The sequence below is a fragment of the Lycium ferocissimum genome, chromosome 2 (assembly GCF_029784015.1).
Source record: "Lycium ferocissimum isolate CSIRO_LF1 chromosome 2, AGI_CSIRO_Lferr_CH_V1, whole genome shotgun sequence".
Classification (NCBI taxonomy): domain Eukaryota; kingdom Viridiplantae; phylum Streptophyta; class Magnoliopsida; order Solanales; family Solanaceae; genus Lycium; species Lycium ferocissimum.
This window is the reverse complement of record NC_081343.1, coordinates 65,216,293-65,240,916: the sequence shown is the minus strand read 5'-3', so window position 1 is coordinate 65,240,916 and position 24,624 is coordinate 65,216,293. Positions and strand designations below refer to the sequence as shown.

The window sequence follows — 24,624 nt, the reverse complement described above, 5'->3', positions numbered from 1 at the left end:
TATAAAAAAAAACCATAAGTTGGTAAATATTTTTAACAATTAACCCTATCAATTATTTACCAATCTCATTAACTTCCATCAACCTTTATTTATGTCTACCAACTTTTAATTTATGTGGGAAGATTATATTAAATAGTAGTTAAATTACTATTCATGTTAAATTTTTTATTTTATTGAAGTAAAGTTGGATTAATTGATGTTGCATTTTTTAGAAAAGCCTTATAGTAATGTACTAATTTTGTTATAAACTATGATTTGCTCATTTGGTAAGATTGTATAAGAATTGAGAATGTTTTAATAGTTTTCACAATTTATGAGATTTTTATGTCTATAAAAAAAAATATAACTTAAAATATTCAAATTGTATGTCCAAACATGGTTTCAAACAATGTCCAAACGGGGCCTTACAATAATATAAACTAAACCAACAAAATCTATAAATAAAATAATTTAGAAAAACCTTTCGTGTATTTAAAAACAAATAAAATCTGTCAATTCTGGCGCATAAGGCAAGTCTCCTTTTTAATTTTTTTTTTTTCATTTTGGCTTTTTTATAACTGACCCCCGCAAAATAGTTATAAATATTTGTAAAATGTGCAGGATCTTGATTACCAGTTTCTTATTTTTGTTGCACAAAAGCTTCAATCCTTCAGTTCTTCATAGTTTTCACCCTCTTGTTAGCTTTTTCACTTTATCTGGGTGGTGATTTTCAGCATTCAGATGTCATAATTTTAATTATTACAATTAAGACTTCCTAACTAAAATCAGCACTTTAATCGTGCTATTGCTGCCCAATATTATCGGCTCTCCTTTATAGGAGTAAGTTCTAGTAGGGTTTCCTTTTCACGTGGTGGTGGGACACAAGTTTAATTTGTTGGCTTAATAGACAAAGGAGTCAATTATTTCCCTTCAGTGTTTCAAATGGGAACGGCGCCCACTTTCTGTTTAATGAACAGTTAGGTTAACCTATACAAACATCTAAGAAAATTAATGCTTAAATCTTCCGATTGCGTACACGAAATTCATCTAAGTAACGCTTCAAAAAACAGAACAGCACTTGGCAATTTAAACACGTAGAAGCAGTTAGGCTACAGGTGAGACATGAGGCCAGCATCGACTTCAACAAAGTTTACGTGAGTCTGACTAAAACCAGGATTAACTGTCATTAAAACAATACATATCCGCTCCCAATATTTACACCACACCATATTATTATCAAAAATTAGATGATAAACTCAGATGTGAACGTAATTAGTCGACCAAGGTTTAGTCACAAAACTTAAAAGAGTGCACAAACATAGTTTAGCTTTATTTTGGTATATCGAGTGCGAATAATTTTTTCCTCCTTCGTCATCTGTCAGTTGAAAAGAGATGCTGGGCAGTAGATATTATCAGCAAGAAATCCATGTCATACCCTCTATTTGCTCCTAGATATGACTTCCACTCAGATTTGGCCAACTAAATAAACGTTTACAATTTAATTACCAAATTATAAATACACTAGTGTGTTGACCGCAGTCGTAAAATAAAAGAAAATAAAAACATGGCTTTACTGACCAATTAAAGTATGCTATTACATGCATTAGCTGGAGGAGCACTTTCTTTTTTGCTTAAACATTGACCAACAATCATCTAATAAGCAGCCTAGAATAAAGAAACACGATATAACAATGAATTGTCCTGAAAAACTTATAAACAAAAGCACCAAAGAAACAACCTTACACAATAATGAAAACTACATCTAACCATTAAATCTAGCTCCAACTTCCATAGAAAATCAAGCCAATAAGCCTATATAGATATACATACATAATGTCAGACCAACCACAAACGGAAGGAATGAAAAAACATTGAGGTAGGAATTATTCAATAATAAGCAGAAATAATGAGAAAAGAGAAGATCTTGCAAAATAAGATCAATCTTCAGGTGGCACCTCAATATTCTGCTCTGCTTCATCCGGCAATCTTCTCCTTCTCAAGCTTTACTTCTGTTGCTATTTCAGAACTACTCTCTGTGTTATCTTCTCAGTGCAATTCTCGAATTCACCACTATAAAAATAATATCTGCTGAACTGTGAAATAAGTCGACCACAACCTCATCGAACTAACAAATAAATAATTGTCATAAACTTTACAAGTAAAACAACCATCGACTAAATGTTAACTCTCATCATTGTGAGTTGACTCTAAAACTAAAATATATGTATTTTGCTAGGCATTGGAAATTTTAAGCTCCAATAGATAAAATATTTGAGAAAAATCCTATGCCAAAGTGCAAAACGATCTATCAAGCGGCTATTATCAATGTCTAAAAAGTCAATTATTTATTCTTTGAGGTAAGTATTTTCTAACATGTCTTCTTTGAGAACACAAATTTACACAATCTTGATTTTCTTATCATTAAAAATTCCTTCTTTAGAGCTCCAGCAAAGAAGCGCCCAAAAAATTTAGTTTGGAACTCAACTTAAAATCAGAGTACAACATCTCTATGTCCCCAAAAGATAACCAAATGAATGAAAACAAAAAAGAAGTGAAGTACAAGATATAAAATTATGACTCGAGATGTTATTAGGAATCCTGCAACACAAACTAAACCATTTACGATATCATGAAAAATTATAAATTAACTATGAGCATCATGTTGCTAAAAGAATGTTAAACTCGAAACTATCTTCTGCTCAAGATTAGTTGCTACGTGAAAGGCTATAGAGTATAAGAAATTCCATTGATGATATGAAATGGGTAAATTAACAAATACTTACCCTTGGACAGTACTCAGGCCAGGCAGGTTCTGCCCTCCATTAAAAAAGACTCCATAATAAGAAAGGACAAACACAACGTCGATGAAGTAAACTTTGAGTAAACGTCACTGATACACCCAACTAATGTAAATGTATATCATGATCAGACCAGAACTGTTATAGCACTTCCCCAGTAGACAGGAAAAAGTCAACTACTCCTGCCCAAACTGAAATTAGGAGAGAAAGGAAAAGCTTTTACACTAAAAATCACAACTCGGTTAACGTAGTACTCTTTTCGAAACCAGAATATAAGATTTTGTAAAATTATAAGTCAACTTACTCAACTCAGACACAATAAATTAGGCAGTAAAAAGAGCATGTTCAAACAAAAATTCATGCCAATAATATTTGGCAGCTAGCAATAATAACTTTCTACGGTACCTTAGGCTCATTGATTGATAATAAGTTCTCCTCAATCTCAATAGTCCTCTCACTTTCATTCAGCATGGAATAAAATAACACAACATTGAATCACCTATAATCATGAATCAGTTCCAACATACAATAATAAGCTATAAGCAAGAGACCCACATGAGCAGATGGAAAAAGTAATACTACAACAGTTTATCAATGCTTTGATGAAGTTCTTGAAGCAGAGGCTGACAAATTGGAGTACCATAAAAAACAAGAAAGCAATTGGACTGTTTTAAGAACAGTAAATCTTGTATTTCAGGAAAAAGACTAAATTAGAACAGAAATAAAAGAAAGGCAGGACCAAATAAAATGAGGGAATGACAGAGTTTGGTTCAAAGAATTTGTTGAACATAGAAATTTTCGATTTTCATAAAACCAAAACTATTTCATCACTAATTCAAGCTCTGCGGATCTTTAGATTCTTGATACCAAGAATCTAAAGATCCGCAGAGCTTCCTCTGATGAAATAGTTTTGGTTTTATGTCGAAAATTTCTATGTTCAACAAATTCTTTGAACCAACATACAATAATAAGCTATAAGCAAGAGACCCACATGAGCAGATGGAAAAAGTAATACTACAACAGTTTATCAATGCTTTGATGAAGTTCTTGAAGCAGAGGCTGACAAATTGGAGTACCATAAAAAACAAGAAAGCAATTGGACTGTTTTAAGAACAGTAAATCTTGTATTTCAGGAAAAAGACTAAATTAGAACAGAAATAAAAGAAAGGCAGGACCAAATAAAATGAGGGAATGACAGAGTTTGGTTCAAAGAATTTGTTGAACATAGAAATTTTCGATTTTCATAAAACCAAAACTATTTCATCAGAGTACAACTAATTCCAGAAGCTCTGCGGATCTTTAGATTCTTGATACCACACCCATCCCCTGTCCTCACAAAACATTAGTAAAAAAATAAAACTGATTAGCAGCTTTAAAATGTTCTAAATTCATCATTCCAGAGATAACGCTAATAGGAAAAAAAGATGAAATGTGTGAATCATGTCGACAAACAGAAACAGCATGAGAAGAATAAGAGAATTGGGACCTTATCTGAGAGAGCGATTTGATAAGTTGAGAAAAGCAGAAGTTGTCGCAGCTTTAAGCACCCGATCATGGAGATTGATTGTTTCATGAGTGCTAAGCCCATACTAAGAAAAAGAAGAGAGGCGTTTTTTTCTCCGGGCAGTATACTGTGAATTGTCACTAAGAAAGAAAGAATTGGGGACCTGCCTGAGAGAGGAAATTTGATAAGTTGAGAGAACCGGAAGTTGTTGCAGCTTTTAAGCACCCGATCATGGAGATTGATTGTTTCGAGAGTATTAAGCCCAAACAAAAAAGAAGAAGAGAGGCGCTTTGTGGAGGCCTTTTGTTTCGGCATAGACTGCAAATCATCGCTAAGACACTGAAGAAGTAACTTTTCAGGGACATCCGTTAAAATTTAAAATAAGCGACTGTTTAGGTTTTTTTTAACAGAGAGCGTAAATTTTAAAATTAGAGAAAAAGGCAAAATTCTAAGAAAAAAGATAGATGATAATGCTGGCCTACGAGAACGCCAACTCACCGGGCCTATGTCCTGCAATTATATAGATATATAGATTGTTTTCCCGCTTCAACGACTAAACTCGGCTCTGAAAGCAGCCCAGTTAAAAAAAAACCCAAACATAATCTAGTAAGTTATCCTGGAGATGCAATGGTTCTGTCCGCCAACAAAATGGATCACAAGGTCAATCAGATGGTCAATGTAGATGATACCTTGTTGGAAAAAGAATAAGCCAATCAAAACCGCTTAGATTACACTCATTATGTATGCTTCTTGCCACGGCCACCTGAAGGAGCAGAATACTCTTCGTAGAAACTCTTTTATGATTATCACTATACGCCAGAAACAGCACCTGCCTGGGCAAGAAAGCCTGAGGCATCCACTTCGAGAAAGTAAGTGTATCTGGCCTATAGTGATAACCATAGAAGAGTTTCTCTACAACACAAATTCTTTCTTTGGCAAATATATCAATTCTGTGATCTCCAGCCACTATAATAACCTGTCAAGGAGTTAATTGAGCATTATTGAATCTACATAGGCAGACCAGTCCAGGGAGTGCCTATGCGAATTTCAGGAATCACCTTGGTGTAGCAATTTGGATCAGGAGAATGGTTTGCGAACTTCAACTTGTCACCCTTCCGATAATTATCAAGCAAAAACTACATGCACACAAGACAAGCGATTCAAGTAAGACCACAGTTGAGACCTTACCCTATGGACAAACTCAACCAGGAATGGAAGGCAAGTCATTTCTCATGCCTGATCATTTAAATTGAAGAGAAACGAATTAAATCTTACCACGCTTATCAGCTTCATAGTGTGAGATTATTTCACCCGTATACTTCCCAATGTATTCGTGCTTTCCAACACTATTCTGGAAGTAATGCTAAACATGAGCCGTAAAATAACAAGGATGGACAGATAGAAAGAGAGAAAAAGCATAACACTGTTCTTAGATATTACCTTCAAGAAAGCACCCCAGCCAGACACATCAGATCTTCCATGAAGAACCTGCAAATTAATGTAAGGAATTACAATTAGCCTAAAACCGGAAATTTACAACCTTCATTCTTACACTAGACACTACAAGACAGTAGGCCTATGACGACATTTAATTATTGACATGCATGCTAAACGTCTGGAAAAGATTACATTTTCTAACATAAAATTAATGACACTTTATTGGGTCTTTTAACGCAAACGTCATAATATTAGTCGGTATTTAGTGACTACTACAAACAAATGGAGGAAATTTTCTTACATTTATAACTTTAAAGTTTTACTAATTGAAAGTAAAAAAAATATAAGACCCATCTACATTTCTTCTCTTTGGAAAAAAGAGTCTACTCTAGCATTCTTCTCTGATTCTCTCACAACTCTCAAAAACCCTAGCATCTCAACCCACGATGGCAGTGGCGGTGATGTCAACTGGAACTGCTTTCACCAACAATTGTTTTCTTTGGAATCTCTTGAAAGAAAGGCAGGGGCTCTGTTTTCTCTTGCTGCCGACAGATTGAACTTTATCAGAAGATTGTTTTTGTTGATTGGAAAAGACAAAGCAACACAGAAAGCATACAGGGAATTTCCTTTTGGACTTGCTTCATATCCCTCTCCAGAACTCCGATCAATTTGTCGAAGCTCAGAGTCGCGCTCCATTTGCAGATAAACGAATCTCACCGGGTCATAGAGTCGGAAGGTGACATAGATACTACAGCAGATAATTCTGAAATGTTTTGATCAAAGGGTATTAGATTTTTGGGTAAGTGCTTACCTCTATTTAAGTTCTATATTGTTCACTCATCAGAATTTCTAATTAAATGTGTTTAGAATGGTTGTGGTTTTTTCTTTTTTTATAATGTATTGAAGATTTTGGCGTTTGCCATTGATTGATACTTAAATTGGGAAAGTGGTAGTGTAGACATCAAAAGAAGAAGGAATTGTCTAATTTCTTGGATTTGTTCTTTTTCCGCTTCAATTCTGTCAATTTCTGCATCTAGATAACATCTTTCCGCTTCAATTCTGTCAATTTCTGCATCTAGACAACTAAAGCATTGTTCTTTTAGTTTTGACTAATCATCTAAAGGAGTCTGGAGTGCTTTATACAGCTCTATGAAGGATGATACAACCTGCCTGGTTGTTGGTATTATTCCCTATGACCATCCTGCCTTTGCCTATTCCGGGAAGAGGCTAAACTTGCTCAGTTAATTTATCTTTGGGAGAAGTCAGAAAATCCCTTTGGGAAGATGCTAGATTTGCTCAGTTCATTTATCTTTGGGAGGAGATAGAAATTCGAGATATAACAAGCTTTCTAGTGTTGGTGGTATGGAGGAATTGTTTGAGAGGGCTCTGCAGTTCTTGTCATTACATATTTGTTTAGGTGTTGTTCAACCAACCTAATCAAACCTAATTGACATCATCATCGTATCATATCATATCACCATACTATACTAAAAGTGCCAAGAATTTAAGTTGTAAAATTGAATTACCAAAATGTCCTTTAAAAAAAGAACGACATTTTCATCCCTCATTTAAACACTACTATAATATTTTTATATCATATGAATCAACTAAATGGCAAGTTCCATGTATCTTGCAAAGCACTTACCGTAGTCTGTTTACTTTTGTTTACTTTCTTGGAGTCATTTTTATCTTCTATTAATTATCATGTTTATCCATTGTTCAGGAGAGCTTTCATCTTCCAGCAATATTTCTATAACTAGTGAAATTGCCGCGCATCGCGCGGTTATGAAAAAGCATCAGTAGATAACTTGTTTGTAATAGTAATAGAAATAAAAGTTACTTGTATAAATATTTTGAACCACACGCCACAATTAATAGATATATTGATTCATTTGCAAATTGTTAAAAGGTTGGTTGAACACCCATATATATGATACCACCCACTATCATTTTATTTTGACGAAATGAAGGAGATGTCAATTGCAATTCTCAGTGTCTTGATGTTTAGGATCATTATTTTGGTGGAGAAGCAATCATGAATTACAAATCCTTATTCCTTGAAAAAGTTTGTTGCCGGCTCCATCCTAAGGCAACTTAAATGGAAAAGAAGCAGTGAGAGGTCATGTATTCTAACTTAAGTCGAAACAAATGCAATAGGGTGAAAATACTTTCTTGAATAAGAGAACTAAATAAACCAAAGAAACCACCTTGTACTATGAAGCTTTCTGTTCCTTTATAGCAAAACCAAAGCCACTTTTGGAGCTGCAACCACACAAATCCTTCCAAACGCCTGGGAAAAAACTCTAACATTGTCATTCAAGAAAAAATTCCCAGAAAAGTTTTTCACTATGAGAAAACCATCCCAAAAACTCCAAAATATGCCTCACCCCTCTATCACCCTCCCTAACTCAGTAGAGCTCCATATTACATTATACTCCCTCCGTTTCAATATGTTTGTCTTAGTTTGACTGGGCACGGCATTTAAGAAAGTAAAGAAGACTTTTGATGTGGTCCTAAATTAAAAATTAAACATATGTATATTGTACCAAAATGCCCTTTAATCCTCTGTTCATAAACATGCCATGTGCGATATTGATATTAAAGAGTTACCAAATTAGGAAAAAGGGATTCATCTTTAAATAGAGTAAAAAGAAAAGTAAGACAAACAAATTGGAACAAAGGGAGTACAATGTATGTATATCATACATACATTATCTATTTGGAGAGGCAGGAGAGAAAGGAATAAAAATTTTGAATAATTAAAGACAATCACATAAAAGTGAGTAAAGGAAGAAAATTAATGCGTGTCTCAATGAGAAAAGGAAACGAAACCGAAAAGAAGGGAAGTGAACGAAACAAAAAGAAAGGGACAGGTGCGTTCCAAGGAATAAATGGAGGGCTTTCAGAAAAGTTACGTATAACTGACGATACCTGATAATAAGGAAAGAAATTAATATTAATGGACAAAGTAGGTGGAAATTAAGAGAACTAATGCAAAAATATGGGGAATTAGATAAATAGCAATCTTGGCCTAGAAGAGGTGCCATGTCACCGGGCCTATGTCACTTCCCTATATATGTGTGTGTGTGTGTGTGTGTGTGTGTGTATTGTTCGCTTGCTTTTAAATAAATAAAATTGATAATAATTGTGCTAGTTCGTGTGATATATTATTAGCTTTCATGTTCACCCTTTGTGATCTCATCATCACATTAATAGAGAGAAATAACCCCAAAAAAATCATTATCATTAGAAAGAAAAACCTTTATGCATCAAAACACCGTTTAATATATAGGCCCTTGATTTTAAAAAATCACAGTTTTTATTCAGATTCAAGCACTCTTGCTTCTTTTTTTTTTTTTTTTTTGGGATAAAAACAACAACATACCCAGTGTAATCCCACAAGTGGGGTCTGGGGAGGGTAGAGTGTACGCAGACCTTACCTCTACCTTGACAAGTAGAGAGTTTAAAATGGGTACAAAGTAGGTTATATATGTTAGTACATCATATATTGAAAGTAATGCAATTATAATGAGTTTAAAATACCGAGTCATTAACCAAGGAGTATTCATTGTTTATAAGAATTTGTACTTTATTAGTTAATTTTGTTAATTTGTTACTTAAACCTATGTCTTAATTAATTACCATATATGGTTAACGTGTCAAAAAACTAGTCTCAATGTCATGTTGATACATTGTGTTCGGATGGTGTACCATATCAGCATTCCTGAAATTTTCATTTAATTAGCTATATCTATTGATCAAAGTTCAGAGGAAGTAGTTCTGTTTCCCTTCATTTAACCATGTGTTTGTAGAATTTCATGACGACCCAGAGCGCCTTGTTTTTTGGCTTCCTGCAGATATGTTGACAATGGTTTTCGCACATTTAAAAATTTATATGCTGATTGTAATTATCCGTTATTAATTTTGGTCATGGTGTGTATTTTGTAAACATGTGAAGTTTGCTTGAGTAGTTGGTTCCAAATTGATCGTCTATCGGATTACTGGTTTGCAAAAGGAAGGGACTTTTATTTTGGAAGAATTGTTGCGGTTGTAGGTGATATGGTTTTGCTAGTATATAGCAATTCTACTTTTGCTTAACATTGATTATCACATACAACGCCTATGTTTGAGCTTAGCTATGTTTTGGTAATTCGGCATTCAGGCAGGACATGCGCAGCTTCAGCTTACCGAGGACATGACCTTAGATAAGAGGGTATGGAGATCGCAGATCAGGGTAGGGTAGAAGGTTAGTAGTTAGTTAAGCATTGTCTCGCGTTTAGGCAGGATGGACGGGGTGGTAGTCTAGCGCACCGTATCTATCGTAGAATTAACTCTATTCCAGTAGTTTGTTGCCATTTGATATCTATTTATTTTATTCCTGTTATCGCATTATTTCGTTGAGTTACTATTCCTTTTGTATGCTCTGTAATAATGCTTTCCTTATTAGTTGACATGTTTTCTTCACTGTCATATTTTCTTTTTTCATAATTGTTTTGATTTGCTGCACTTGAGCCGAGGGTCTTCCGGAAATAGCCTTTCTACCTACGAGGTAGGAGTAAGGTCTACGTAAACTCAACTCTCCCCAGACCCCACTTGTGGGATTACACTGGGTATGTTGTTGTTGTTTTGGTAATTCAGGGAAGTTGGCTGGAAAGATTTGGGTTGTTGATTGGCTACCGGATGGAAATTCATCCCTACGGGGGCGTCTTGCTATTCACTTGATGTAATTTATGTACTATCCTTGTTTTGACAATCTTTATGCCTTTATAGTAAAAATAATTCACCAATTGTTTTCTTTGCTAGTTTTTGTTGTTTTAAGCTGAGAGAATAGTTCAAAAATTAAGTACTGAAAGTTATACTGGATGATTTTGTGAAAAATAAGGTAGCTGATATGTAGTTAGTCTTTTGTGTATGTTATAGAGTCACGGTGAGCAAGTCCAGAGTTTGGCATCTTATGGGCAACTAAGTTGCTCGGACTCTACCCGGTGCTGCGCTTGTGTCGACACGACTTGGTGTGGGTGTTTGTGGGGGGATCCGTACAGGATATGGTCAACCTATTTGGGCACTTTGACCAAAATCAACAGAGAAATTTAGGACAGAAACTCTGTAATCAAAACAAAAGTTAAGGTGAAATTGAAGCAATGGAATATATTGTGTATAGATATTCCTATACAAGTCTTTTTCCATGTATCTCCTTCTGGGATTCTCCTCTTGAACAATATTCTCTCTTTTACCTTGTAAGTTTTACACATAATGTCACAAAATTTAGACATATAACTCTATGTTTAAATATGTGAACTATTTTTAGCAGAATTCCCCGCACCCATATCCGTACCTAGATCCATACCCCGAATTTTAAAATCGGACCAAAGGATCAAGGGTCTATCGGAAACAACCTCTCTACCTCTCAAGGTAGGGGTAAGTGTCTACCCTCCCCAGACCCCACTTGTGGGATTACACTGGGTATGTCGTTGTTGTTTGAAGGATCCGACCATTAGATCCGCGCCCGTATCGGACACCCGCACCAGAGTCCGAGGAACTTAGATGGGCAGGACCTTGTAGATTTGATGGCCAAACAACATCCATCTTTCATAGTTTTGTATTTTCTACTCTTGATTATTCGTGTTCATTGAGTTGGAAGATCAGCCTAATAGAGTAAGTCAAATGGTTGGCTCTACTGCATAACTAAGAGGATGCTTTTCTATGCAGCTGCACTTTTAATAATATTCGCAATATGAAATTGTTCGCGTATGTAACTATGAGGTTTACTATTAACCTGTAACTACTTTATAATTAATTTGTTTTGCATTTTATTAAAAAACAGGTTGCGACATCAGCCACTTCTAATGTCATTCAATAGGCCATCAAATAAAACAAAGGGCCTGACTCATTGAAATGGAAGCATAGTGAAGATGGGGACTTCACTGTTAGTGAGGCTTACAAAATGGAAAGCGACCAGCAAAATAACAGACACAAAAGCTTGTGGAGAAACTTAGCACCAACCGAAGTAAAATGCTTTACATGGTTGGTTGCTAGGAAGCTTACTTGACACATGAAGTTCTGAAGAAAAAAGGAATGACTGTATTATCTTGGTGTTCATTATGTGGGAAATCAGAAGAGACCAACAACCATTTATTTTTGCATTGCAGCTTCACAACTCAGATTTGGGCCATCTTTCTTAGTCTCACAGAAACAAAGTGGACCATGCTTGAACATACTACAGATCTGCTACGTTGTTGGATTAGAAGAGGAGGAAGTAAGAGTCAGAAGGCATGGTGGAGGATAATCCCACACTGCATATGGTGGACAGTGTGGAAAGAAAGGAATAGTAGAAATTGTGAAGATAGGTCCAATTCCATTCAGAAGGTTAAGTGGAATTGTATTGTATCTTTTCATTTGGTGTAAAGAAAAAGATATAGAGGAAACAGAACAGTTGGTAGAATTATTAGGATCTCTGTTTGTATTTCTCTCTTTGTTTTTCTTTTCAAGGTCCCCAGCATCTCCATAATGCTGAAGAATACAAATTACCATTTTCCAAAGAAGGAAAAAAAAAAAAAAGGGCAGCCCGGTGCACTAAGCTCCCGCTATGCGCGGACTCCGAGGATACCATGTATTGCTACATGAGGTTGATTTCACGGCTCGAACCCGTATCCTCCTGGTCACATGGCAGCAACTTTACCAGTTACGCCAAGGCTTCCCTTGGGGCTATCAAATAGACAAACACAATTAAATTGGAGAGGAACCTACAGAAGCAGGTCAGAAAGAGTGGAAGAGGAATTTGTCGAGCGAAGATATCGCTTGTTGTTCCTAAATTAGTTAGATTTTGCTTGAATGTAAGAAAACAATTTTATCATGATATTGTTTTGTTGTAGAGATTACAGATTCTTATTCTTGGAATTAGTTAATGAGAACTTCTATTTTCCAACATATGTTTCCTATTTATGTTTTCTATGGTTAATGAAATTTGTAGGTATATTTTAATTTGGATGGTTTAGTTTCATGTAAAGTTAAAAAGAAACCGTTGTTAACATCTGTAGGATGTGTCAAAAATATTCACAAGAATTTAACACTATTTGCATTCGTGTCAATAAGAACTCAAAATATTCAGACACTTTTAAAGATGTCGCAAACAATAAGCTAAAAGCATAAAATGCTGAAATTTGATAAAAGTAGTAAAGAAATGTCACTATTTATTTAGCCAGAGACATTTCACAAATGTCATAAAGAAATGTTGTAAACATTTTACCGACATTTACTTAAAAGTCGAAAAACTCCCGACATTGAAACTTCCGACATTTATGCCAAATTAATAAATCCCGATAGTGATTTTGCGACATTTATGTAACTTAATACGGCATTTATAAAATGTCTTTGTAGGCTTACTTTCTTGTAGTGGATGCCTCAGGCTTTCTTGCCCAGGCAGGTGCTGTTTCAGGTGTATAGTGATAATCATAAAAGAGTTCCTTTCCTGCACAAATTCTTTCTTTGGCAAATATACCAACTCTGTGATCTCCAGCCGTCATAATAACCTGTCAAAGAGTTAGTTGAGCATTAGTGTATCTACCATAGGAATATAGTCCAGGGAGTGCCTACACAAATTTCAGCAATTACCTTGGCGTAGCAATTTGGATCAGGAGAATGGTTTGCGAACTTCAACTTGTCACCCTTCCCATAAGCATCAATTACAAACTACATGCACACAAGACAAGTGATTCACGTAAGACCACAGTTGAGGTCCTACCCTATGGACTAACTTAATAAGGTATGGAGGGCAAGTCACTTCTCATGCCTGATCATTTAAATTGAAGAGAAACGAAGAATTTTCACGATCATAAATCTTTCCACGCTTATCAGCTTCATGGTGTGAGATTATTTCACCGGTATACTCCCCAAGGTATTCGTGCTTTTCAACACTATTCTGTAAGTAATTCTAAACATAAGCCCAAGAATAACAAGGATGTGCAGATAGAAAGAGAGAAAAAGCATAACACTGTTCTTAGATGTTACCTTCAAGAAAGCACCCCAGCCAGACACATCAGATCTTCCAAGAAGAATCTGCAAATTAATGCAAGGAAGAATTACAATTAGCCTAAAACTGGAACTTGATTCTTAATAGAGCAGTTCTAAAGCAAATACATGAAAAGGAAGGGTGAAGAGAAAAAGGGAGCAGCACATTTTTTTAAAGCCTCACAAGAACCTAAAGTGAGATGATAAATTATTTAAATTAATATTTTTTCAACTTTTGTCCATTACACTGTCTCGTGAAGAGTACCAATATTACATGCAAAATGTACAAGACTTAAAAACAGATAATCAAATAAAGTTTGATCCACAAAAGTGACTGCAGCATACCTCCATCTTTTCCTTTGTTTAAAATGTCCTACATTGATTCTGGCTAAGGGGAATAGGTTATTGTCCCATTTTATGGTCTTGGGCAATCCTCCATCATCAACTAACTTTTGAGAATGAGTTAGGTTCAAGGTTCATTTTCTTCACATGGTATCTGAGCCAGACTCTCCCTATTCTTGGCTTTTCATAATACCGGTAATACTCACTTCATGAGTTAACTTTTACGGTTAAATTAGTTATAAGGTCCAGTTTCTTCACCTCCTTTTTCAATTCTTATATTAATTTTTTAATCATATCTTAAATAATCAAAATATCAGCAAGATAAGATCGACTATTGTAAAAAAAGGGACGAATTTAGCCAATTACTGGATTTCATACAATTGAACATCATAAAAGGTACTGGGAGAACAAGTAAAAAGATTGCCCGTGAACTAAGAACTAGCTGGTAAGCAAAGACGACATGACTCAACAATGTACCCCAAAACAATTCAACAGCTAATTAGAATAAAACATAATCTCTGACATGAAATAAAAGTCTCATCTAAAAAGACTGGTTAATACCCAAAATGTAGAAACTGATAATGCCAAATTCAAATTTTATCCATCTAATTGAACTTGGAGAACAGAGGGGAACAAATAACAATCACTTCAACCACTAACTTCAACGCGAAATAACATAACCATCCTTCACAAATAAATAGTGATAATTACCCTTTGATGTTGTTTCAAAAGAAGCTTCATGTTCATGCATTCATAATTGTCACCTCTTTGTGAAGGAATACCGAGAGTCCCATCGCCACAGCTGCAAGAGCCAAATAACATAGACATGAAAATTTTGCAACAGAAAATGAAGGATATTAAAATGAAAAAATTAGGGGCTGTTTGGTTCATTTACTAGTTATGTGGGAATTATAATATAATGATCATTTATATGCAGTGATTAGTAACAAAGGGTTGCTATGTATTGATTAATAATGAAGGGATTGTTATACATGAATTACTTACTTCAAAAGCGCATTTTTGTCTTTAAATAGCTTAATCCCAGTGCTAATACATGCATTCTTATTCCATACTCTGCTCCGCATAAATAATATATAGATTCTCAATAACTTAACAAGGGTATTATTTAAAACTGCCAACCAAATGTTGCATTAGTTATACGGCGATATTTTCTTAGGCAGCCAACCAAACACTTTATTATCTTATACGAGATTTTGCGTCGCGATTAATCGCTCCAATACTAAAACAAACGACCTCTTCATCATTATGAAAGATCAATTGAGGTCAATAATCAATCAAGCATGAAAAGGTTGTTCATCAGATGTTACTTGCTCAGCAATTAATAATTATCAATCATCAAAAATCAATCAATAAGGTTGATCATTTTAGGGAGAGAAAAAGACAGAAAAGTGTTACATAAATGGATTGGTTAAATATTGTAGATGAAGATAACACAGTGAATTTGTTGTAATAGCTTATGCTTTTAGGAATCGATTGGTCACACAACGAAAAAAATTTGCATAACTAATACAACGTCTCATTTGCAACATAAAATTATGATTACTAATGTAATCTATGAAAATTTAATATAAACTTCTGCATAACCAATGCGGCAATTGATTTTCAGTAATAAACTCTACAAGAATCTATTGTATTATACCAGGAGGAATAGTCTAAGCTAGGACCAGCATGGTTGGTGAGGATTCATACATCCAACCCCAACTTGGTAGGAATTCAGGCATAGTTGTTGTATAGAATTTAGAATAATATATTAACAATACATCAATAAGAGTATCTATTAATTAAAATACCCTTAAAAATAGATAATCATTGCATAATAACCCCTATTTTGTTGTTCTCAACTAACAATCCCACATTACTATCCACAGCATAGCAGTCCCTTTATAATTATGCACCGCATTCAAACCCTTGCATAATAATTCATACATTACAATCCTTGCATAACTAGTCCATGAACCAAACAAACCCAATCGTGTGTTAGTTTGCACATGCAAACTGAAAATCTTAGTTTAGGCTTTGGATAAAGAAGACTGAGAGTACGGAGGGACGATACAAGATCTAAAAACACTAGATGCATGAAAATTAACCACCACTAAAACAAGAAGGTACACCAAAGATGGGGAATCCGAAAGCACAGATGCACATGGGCACTAGAACACTTCTAGTTTGACACAACTTTCAGGAACTAGATAAAAACAGAAAATAAATCCATACCACTACCGAGAGCTCACCTGATCCAGCAATTTCGGCAAACATCAGGATCACATTCCCTGTCTGCAGCAAAGCAAGGGCATTGCCTGCTTCTGCACTGACCTTTGGCACAAAGACAACCACGAAATCGATTCTTGCAACTCTTTGGGCATCTAGAATAAAAGAATGACAAAGCGTAGAAGCAGAACTAGTTAATATAGGCACAAACCTGTGATTAAAGAGATGTTTAAGAGACAGAAACAAAAAAAAAGCAGACAACCCAGAAGGCAATAAAATTCGTTTAGCACTGTGGATTTCACAAGGATAATTTACAGCCCAGGTCCTACATTATTATCTCACTGGAGTTTGTAGAGAAGAATGCCGCCTTACCCACAGTATTTTTCACAGCAGGTCCCATTTACGATACAAGAACACTCTTTTCCACAAGGTGCAAGACAATTGCATGGATTGTACTGACGACAAAGCTGATCTTTCCAGACAGAGATCCGTTTCCTAAGTGCGTGATATCCAGCTGATTTCGATGTGGATTTTAAGCGGCAAGCTCTACCTCCTCTACGCAAGAATCTAGATCTTCTCCGTGGTTGATTACCCTAAAATTGAATTCAAAACAGGATCGGCCTAAGTGGGGGTAGCAATAATATTCCTACTGTTCAACAAGAAGAACGCAAAGCAACATGCAAATAAAGTCAATATACTGACCGTGATTGTATGGCCATCACCCTTGAAAGAGCCTTCAAGCATTTCATTCACCGCATCACCTACTCGTGATAGCTTATTCTCGGAATTGTTCATATACTGGAACACCTCCCAACAATCTTTCAAACCATTCATCAGATTTCGAGCAATCATACAGCTGTATGACAAAAAATCTCAGCTGTAAGAAAATACAAGCCTAGCATTTTCATTCGTCTAGGAAGAGCACTGACAAGTAAAACAGGACTTGAATGCACACAATCATCAAACAAGAAAAGTCCGCTTGCCATTTCCAACTTAGTTCGGAGGAACACTTAATAGGGAAAGTTTTGCAAGTTCTAGCTTGCTTATTGAGAACTAGCATGAATTTGATTAAAAAGCTAGCACAACAATGTCTTTATAGACGAAAGTTAGGCAGTAGTCAAGTGAATGATTTAAGAAGATATTACAGAAGAGCCAGTGTTGAGAAACAAGGTATAAACAAGTCAAATAACTGACAAGAACAGGAGCAGATTTGATTGCAAAGAGTAATTTGAAGTTAACTGACCTGCTCCTACCAAAAATTTCCAGACCTTTTTCAAAGAGAGCCTTTTCAAGTGGTCTCCATGATTTGTCGCCATCTATTTCTTGTTTGGAGTTATTCTCATCCACAAACTTATTCTTCCTCAATGTGTCATCATTTTCACTGGTAGCCTCTTTATATTGGCAATTGAAACCCTCAACTTGCAAAGAATTTTTTCTACCCAGTACTGGAGAGTCTTTTCTGCTAGACCTTCTACCACTATGAGATTGTTGTGTTTTTTGTGAAGATGAACTAAAATCTTTGATATCCTTATGTGAATTAGAGTGGAGATTCAAGTCTTTAGACACTAGACTTTCAGAAGCTACAGATTCAGACTCCACAGCCGTCATTTTCTTCTGTCGCTTTTTGGTGGAAACTAGAATATCTTCAGTTATTCTCTTGCATTTTGTTTTGTTGCTCCCCCGTCTACTATCAGATTTACTGTTAGATGGAGAAGCAGAACCCTGAACAGTAGTGATGTCACTTAACAGCCTAATCTCTGAATCGCTGCTTTCAGAGATGTTCTTTGCATGCAATGAAGCACTTTCGCTTTGGCTAGACTTTGATCTCCTTGATAGATGCTTCCTACCAGGCACCTGAGCATTATTAGCAATTTCAGATGGTTGGACAGGGTTTTCTCCGTGATTAGCCAACTGAGGGGAGGTTGATCCCGCTTTGCTTTCCTTCTTGATGGCCTGAAGAGTAAAAGAGCACACAAAGCTAGTAGGTACTATTGCCACAACAGGAGTAAAGAACAAGTGCATCCCCCTACTAAGAAATGATAGCTGTTTTATAAAATAAAAGATTCAGGTCAGTGCCAAATTGATGTCAGAAATTACATAAAAGAAGAGGAACCAGATACCAGGCGATAGCAATTTGGACAACAGGGCTCCTTATCCACGTCGGGAGGGTACCATGGCAATTGCTTTTTAGCCTTATGAACGTAAGGAGTAAGAAACACTGTAAGAATCGATTTCTAATGCACAAAGTTCTGAAATACTAAAACATTGGTTCAATGGCCATTCACATACCGTGAAGATCAGATTCTGTGAACATCCATGTAATCTACAATCAAAAACCTGCAAGTGAGAGTAAAACGAGAAAAAAATAATAAGAGAACTACAGTCAGAAGGAAAAGTATGAAGCAGAAAACCAGCCAGAGTTAAAACAACAGATAGATACATACAAGGCATCGACGACAAAATAGGTTGTCAAAAGAATCTAGAGCAGCATCAAGATCTTTGTCAAGACATAAATTTAGAGTCCCTTGGATGTTCTCATTCTTTGAGGAGCATGCATTTATGTCCTTAACAGGATCTTCATATCTTGCCTGTATAAAAACGTTTGATGGTGGTTTATCTCTTTAAAGACAGCAAAAACCAAATGGGAAACAGCTGGACCAGAGGTCGCACTGTGACCAGTTTTATTCGATAATGAGAGCTTAACAACAAAGTGTACTTCTTCTCTAAACCAAGTGTGTACCTTGACTTTACTGGGTTTTCTAGACAAGCACTTCCCAAACAAATCTAACATGCTGTCAGGCAAGCCAACTTGTTGGGTAGTTGAACTGCAAGTAAGTAAACAACGATCATCAACTTAGCCACATAATTGGAGAAGTTTAAAAAAGTATTTAGCAAATAATCCAGCAAGAAATAGCAGACCACAGTGAAAATCTTATAAGACATGCTCCAAGCTCAATACCACGTGAACCCTTTCCGTGCTACATGCTATATTCTAGATATTTAAAGATTTAAACATATTTCACATCGCCAAGTTGAAACCTCCTGAAATATGTTTCAAAGGGGGTCTTTGTGAAAGAAATTCAGTTTTCAAGAAACAGCTTTTTTTAATTAATTGATCACGAAGATGGATGGCGCAGAAGTCAAGAGAAACGCTAAAACAGAAGAGATCTGTATTTGACATCAACTGAACAATGATCTACATTACAGTTAGGAGTTATGAGACTGTAAAATCTGAAAAATGGCAGTGAGCTCATAGTGCTAGGTAAGTAGGCAACAGTACTACAACAGAGAGACAAGAATAGCAAAATAATGCATATGCATTTAAGACTACCATAATATATCTAGTAGGGCATATTCTCTATCTGACTACGAAACTGGACCCCATGAAAAAATTGCTCTGATTGTCATGAGGTAATGTGCTTATGATCTATCAATGGCAAAATTTTTGCTGCTCCAAGAAACATGACACCATTGTTTCATGTGGAAAGAACGTTAAAATTGATGATTCTACTACAGTAGAAAAAGAAAAAATATATGATGGCACATTGAATCCAGTACTTCATGTAGCCTAATTATACCAACCGCAGCATAATATCTTGAGACTCTACAAACTCCTTTTCTTCCTCGTCTTCAAGTAACTCTTCCTCGCTATCACTGCAAATTAGAGCTTCTCCGCTGTCCTGGTCGTAATAAATTCTTCTACGACCAACCGCTGATTGATCATCGGTCATCCTCTGATTTCTGCACCAGTCAAAGTAGAATCAGAACAGTTTCAAAATAGCAAGAAAACTAATAATCTTCAACAACTGCCAAGGCTTACAGTCTAGTGATATAAGTGTGAGTATTCCACACAATACACGCGGGGGGTGGGGTGAATTTGTTAAACAAAAATATAAGAAAAATAATCTTCAACAAGAATGGTGAAATCTTGGAGTGTTACAAGTACTAGAATCATGATTTACAGTGTTATTGGAAACTCAAAATCAAAAGACAACACCAAACAGCCAAAGACGCCCCCCCCCCCCCCCCCCCAACCAAAAAAAACCCACAACACGCACATTGCAAAGAAGAAAGAAGCTATGAAAAGAGAGAGGCACATTGAGACAGTGTCCCACATCGGATGAAAATGGGATGGGTAGTCTCCTTATATGGTCTTGGGCAATTCTCCCCTCATGAGCTAGCTTTTGGGGTTGACTTTGGCCCAAGATCCATTCTTTACAAGATTCAATAGCCATCAGCTAAAAACTACAGCAAGAATCCATGTGAAGATCTATATAAAATCTCCATTTTCGCCTTCCAGAGACTTGAAAATCTCTGTTCTGTCTTTAGGAAAGCATCTCTTGAGGATAAAGGCACTGTGAAACTAATATGTAAAACAAGGATCACATCATCAAAGTTATTGCTGCCAAGGAGGAAATCATTTGATACAAAACCACTTAAATGGCATAGACATACTAATCAAGTATCAAAGTTATTCCTGCCAAGGAGGAAACCATTTGAAACGAAACCACTTAAATGGCATTGACATAATAATCGAGTAGGTCAAACTGACATCCTTTTGAGAACAGGCATCATATGAAATTTCATAGTGCAAAAAAACATTTCTAAAGCCTATAGGATCATTAACTGTACAGAAGAAAGTCTAAAAGCAGCTGGTATTAAATTCCTATGGTGATAAATACAAGACGCTAAAAAAAAAGCCTCTGTAAAGGGGTGGGACAGGTGATTCAATGGTGCAGTCAATACATTCAATTGCAAGTTGAAGATGATCAAGAAATATATGGTTAGACATTTATGAGGTTCAACAGCATACCACACTGGAAGTGATGAAAGAACCTCAAATTTTATATAGGAAGCAAGCTAAAAATCGGTAGATAAAGAAAAGAAGAGGCACAAATCAAACTTGAAGACCACATGACTTGTCCATCAAGGCAATTTAACATACCTATCCAAAAATATCCATGTAGTATATCGAGGTAGTCTTTTCGCTTCAGGAAGTTTAATGGGACATACAGCATTCTTGACGGCAATGCTAGATCCAAGACGACTTTCAGCAAAGGCATATCCATCATTTTCAGAGCAATTGCTATCATTATCCCCATTGCTGGAATCAATCCCATTTTGCATATCAATTGCATCCTGCTGTCTCTTAGATAGAAGATCAATGCTAACATCCGCACCATGAATTATAAGATTTCGTCTCTCTGTTGACAACTTAAAAAGATTTTCCGTCACATCAAACAGCTTTTGTGCATTCTCTTCAACCCTTATCTGGAAGGAGACAATACAGTTATATTGGTTGCTTGAACCTTGTAAAAGTACTTTAATCGAAATACACAACCAAGCATTGGGGAAGTAGGAGAAAACTCAATTCAGAAAACATACCTTTACATAATCAGCACGTTTAGAAGCAGATACTTTATTCAAAGATTCAGTAGCCGGCAATACTTCATCAGTTTCTACAGTTGTTCCTTCAGGTGCATCAATCTGTCCAAAGCAGTATAGCATTTAATGACATAACAGGTCACAAAAGGAAATATAACTATATAACATAGGGTAACAAGAAAATGACAAACATGGAAGATCCTGTCCTCGAAGTCAAAAGTGAAAGCCACCGGCACAATGCAGTAAGCAGAAAGGAATTGAGAACAAGAAAATGATTATGAGAAAGACATTGGTGGAATTAGACATGGGGACAGAAATAACCCTATGAGAGCCAAATACAGCATGAACAGAAACTAGGGTTTTACACACCAATTGTCAACAGATGTGGTAATTATATGAAACCCCAAGACTAAGAGACCACGAATCTACGCACATCCAACTTCCAAAACTCCCATTTTTTGTAGTACTGGTGTCTTGGACGCACCCCAACTATTCCAACACCATCATATGGCAACTCAATTGGCAGTGTTTTTAAAAGCAAAAAGCACAAAAAAACCGACAACATTCATGGGCCTTGAAGCGAACAGCGAGAAATGAAGTGAATGCTATTTTGAGGTGAAGCACACAATTCAAGTATTAATAAGTACCAAACGTATATGAATTATTAAAATAATCGGATCCAGTTAAAATAATTAATTATAGCATCAAATTACAATAATGCTGATATTGATCTATCTCTTAAAAGTTGAGATTTAAAGAACTAGTCACTTCTAGTTGTAGTCACTTTGCATGTCATTATTTGAAGCTTACACTTTGTTTTTTGCTTTTTTGATAATGATAAGGGATTGTATTAGAAAAGGATCAGCACAAAGCAAGTGCAAAAAGTGAAGTTGCAAATTATGCAATTCACCAATCATATCTGAAGCTTACACTTTATTGAAGTGTGTGACTTCAACTATCAAGCTATGGTCCTCGCTGTGCATCACTTTAAGAGACGAGGCAATGGTTTTAAATAATATTGTCAAGTATTAAACACCATACTTGGAGGAAAGGGTCATTCCAATATAAATAAGTCCAATCAAGAAATGGGATAGGCCACCATACTGTACGAAAGCAAATGGAAATGAAAGATCAACTAGAGAGAGAACAAGACGATAGTTGCTCTTAGTAATGACGGTAACCATATTTTGTTTATGGCTATATTCAGCACATTGAAAATCCTAAGCTAACAACCACAATCCTACTACCACTCCAGTGTAATTTACAAGGCAATTGGAAGCAACTCCAATCAGTCAGATAATAAAGTATAAGTAGTCAAATATAGTTAATTTTCGCATGTTAGTTGGGACTTCCTTCCCTGAACAGTTATTTGATTAGGGATTCCCTTCTCCCTTTTAACCCAGTAACAAGAAGTCATTCTAGAGATTCTTGTGGTGCTTGTTCAATGATTATTCTTTATTTGATACCTTATGTTCCTGCAACATTTCCCATTTTTACTTTAAATTTATCGCGGGTTGTTGCACTCATCAATGTGTCTGGTAAGAGGTAAAGCCTGACGACTGTTGTAGTCCCTGCCGAGGGATATGCCAAGCATCTTTCCTTTCTATGAACACAGACAGCACTGGGACAATGAATCATCAACCAAAAGACAAAGCCTCAAATTAGACACAAAATCCATTGATATAGCACCATAAACCCCTAAATTTCGCAACCTACATTAGCCATCAGCCTTATATGAATTCCCAGAAAAACAATGTAGCTGATCGCTCGCTCTGCATAAGCGATAAAATCAACACTGATAGCCCTAACCTCAGCGCAAAATTCAATTTTCAGTTTAAAAAAATCATAAATCTTATTCAGAATTCAATTAAAACGCAATTGAATGAGTTCAACCAATGTAGCTGATCGCTCGCTCTGCATAAGAGATAAAATCAACACTACCTCAGCGCAAAATTCAATTTTCGTAAAAAAAAAAAATCATAAATCTTATTCAGAATTCAATTAAAAAGCAATTGAATGAGTTCAACCAATGTAGCTGATCGCTCGCTCTGCATAAGCGATAAAATCAACACTCATAGCCCTACCTCAGCGCAAAATTCAATTTTCCAATAAAACAAAAAATCGTAAATCTTATTCACAAGTCAGTTAAAATGCAATTGATAAATCAATGTAAGCCGATCAATCGCTCCTTAAAATCAACACCGATAGCCGTAACCAGAACGCAAAATAGAATTTTCAATCAAACAAAAAAAAATCATCAATCTTATTCAAAATTCAAATGAAAAAAAGAGTCAACAAATAAGAAGTTTACAGGAAGATCAATGGTAAGTCGAGATAGGAGGGCTGAAGGAGAGCCCGACATTCCAATCGATTTGATTTGAAACCCTAGGATTGATTTGGGTATCCTCTTATGTATTTTGTTTGAGGCGGACCTGTCGAGGATTTGTGTGAAATGGGATTTTGCAAATCCCGCTTAGTACACTCTGCTTGGGGGGAACGTATTTCTAGGCCCATTATTTCGAATTTTAGCCACGTGTCAATTCTTCGGGTCATCGCCCTGTTGGAAACTTCCTTCTTCTGTCGATTGCTAACTTTTTTTACCCCCACTGTCAATTGCTATTCATTCACTAGTACTGCTTATTATTTGATCACTTTTTCTTTTGCATGCTCCTTAAAAAATTATAAATAAATTATTAGATATACTCTTTTATTTATAATTTTTTACTTCTATCTCTCTCTAATAAATATATTTTAATCAATATTGACTATTTTCAAGAACATTTAATACTAAGTGTAAGATGGAAAAAATTTAACTAATTTTATCTTGATTTTGTAAATGAACAAGTAATTTGGGACATATATTTTTAATAATGTGGTCAAGTAATATGGGACAAAGGGAGTATTAACATTACTGATTCTTTGTCCGTTGAATACGAGCAAAGG

General features: G+C 35.7%; 1 protein-coding gene and 1 pseudogene across 10 annotated transcripts; both read right to left on the bottom strand.

The window, feature by feature from the left end:
- Nucleotides 1-1,726: 1,726 nt before the first annotated feature.
- Nucleotides 1,727-24,231, bottom strand: LOC132046839 (histone-lysine N-methyltransferase CLF-like). 10 transcript variants are annotated; one of them, XM_059437606.1, is made up of 24 exons: nucleotides 23,993-24,230; nucleotides 21,682-21,783; nucleotides 21,242-21,567; nucleotides 19,879-20,037; nucleotides 19,037-19,121; nucleotides 18,741-18,884; nucleotides 18,586-18,633; nucleotides 18,417-18,488; nucleotides 17,540-18,249; nucleotides 16,999-17,152; nucleotides 16,669-16,889; nucleotides 16,320-16,451; nucleotides 14,779-14,869; nucleotides 13,726-13,773; nucleotides 13,508-13,636; nucleotides 13,330-13,407; nucleotides 13,102-13,247; nucleotides 7,926-8,008; nucleotides 5,722-5,769; nucleotides 5,557-5,632; nucleotides 5,340-5,417; nucleotides 4,780-5,257; nucleotides 1,935-3,276; nucleotides 1,727-1,791 (listed from the first exon to the last, which is right to left on the bottom strand). In XM_059437606.1, the coding sequence occupies exons 1-19, from the start codon at nucleotides 24,041-24,043 to the stop codon at nucleotides 5,750-5,752; spliced, it is 2,799 nt and encodes a 932-aa protein (XP_059293589.1). In that variant the 5' UTR covers nucleotides 24,044-24,230; the 3' UTR covers nucleotides 1,727-1,791; nucleotides 1,935-3,276; nucleotides 4,780-5,257; nucleotides 5,340-5,417; nucleotides 5,557-5,632; nucleotides 5,722-5,749. The 10 variants fall into 10 exon arrangements, with proteins under 10 accessions (XP_059293589.1, XP_059293587.1, XP_059293590.1 ...); XM_059437604.1 differs by having other exon boundaries at nucleotides 1,727-3,276; nucleotides 4,780-4,846; nucleotides 4,971-5,257; XM_059437607.1 differs by having other exon boundaries at nucleotides 1,727-3,276; nucleotides 5,557-5,644.
- Nucleotides 23,180-23,294, bottom strand: LOC132048491 (U6atac minor spliceosomal RNA; annotated as a pseudogene).
- Nucleotides 24,232-24,624: the final 393 nt, after the last annotated feature.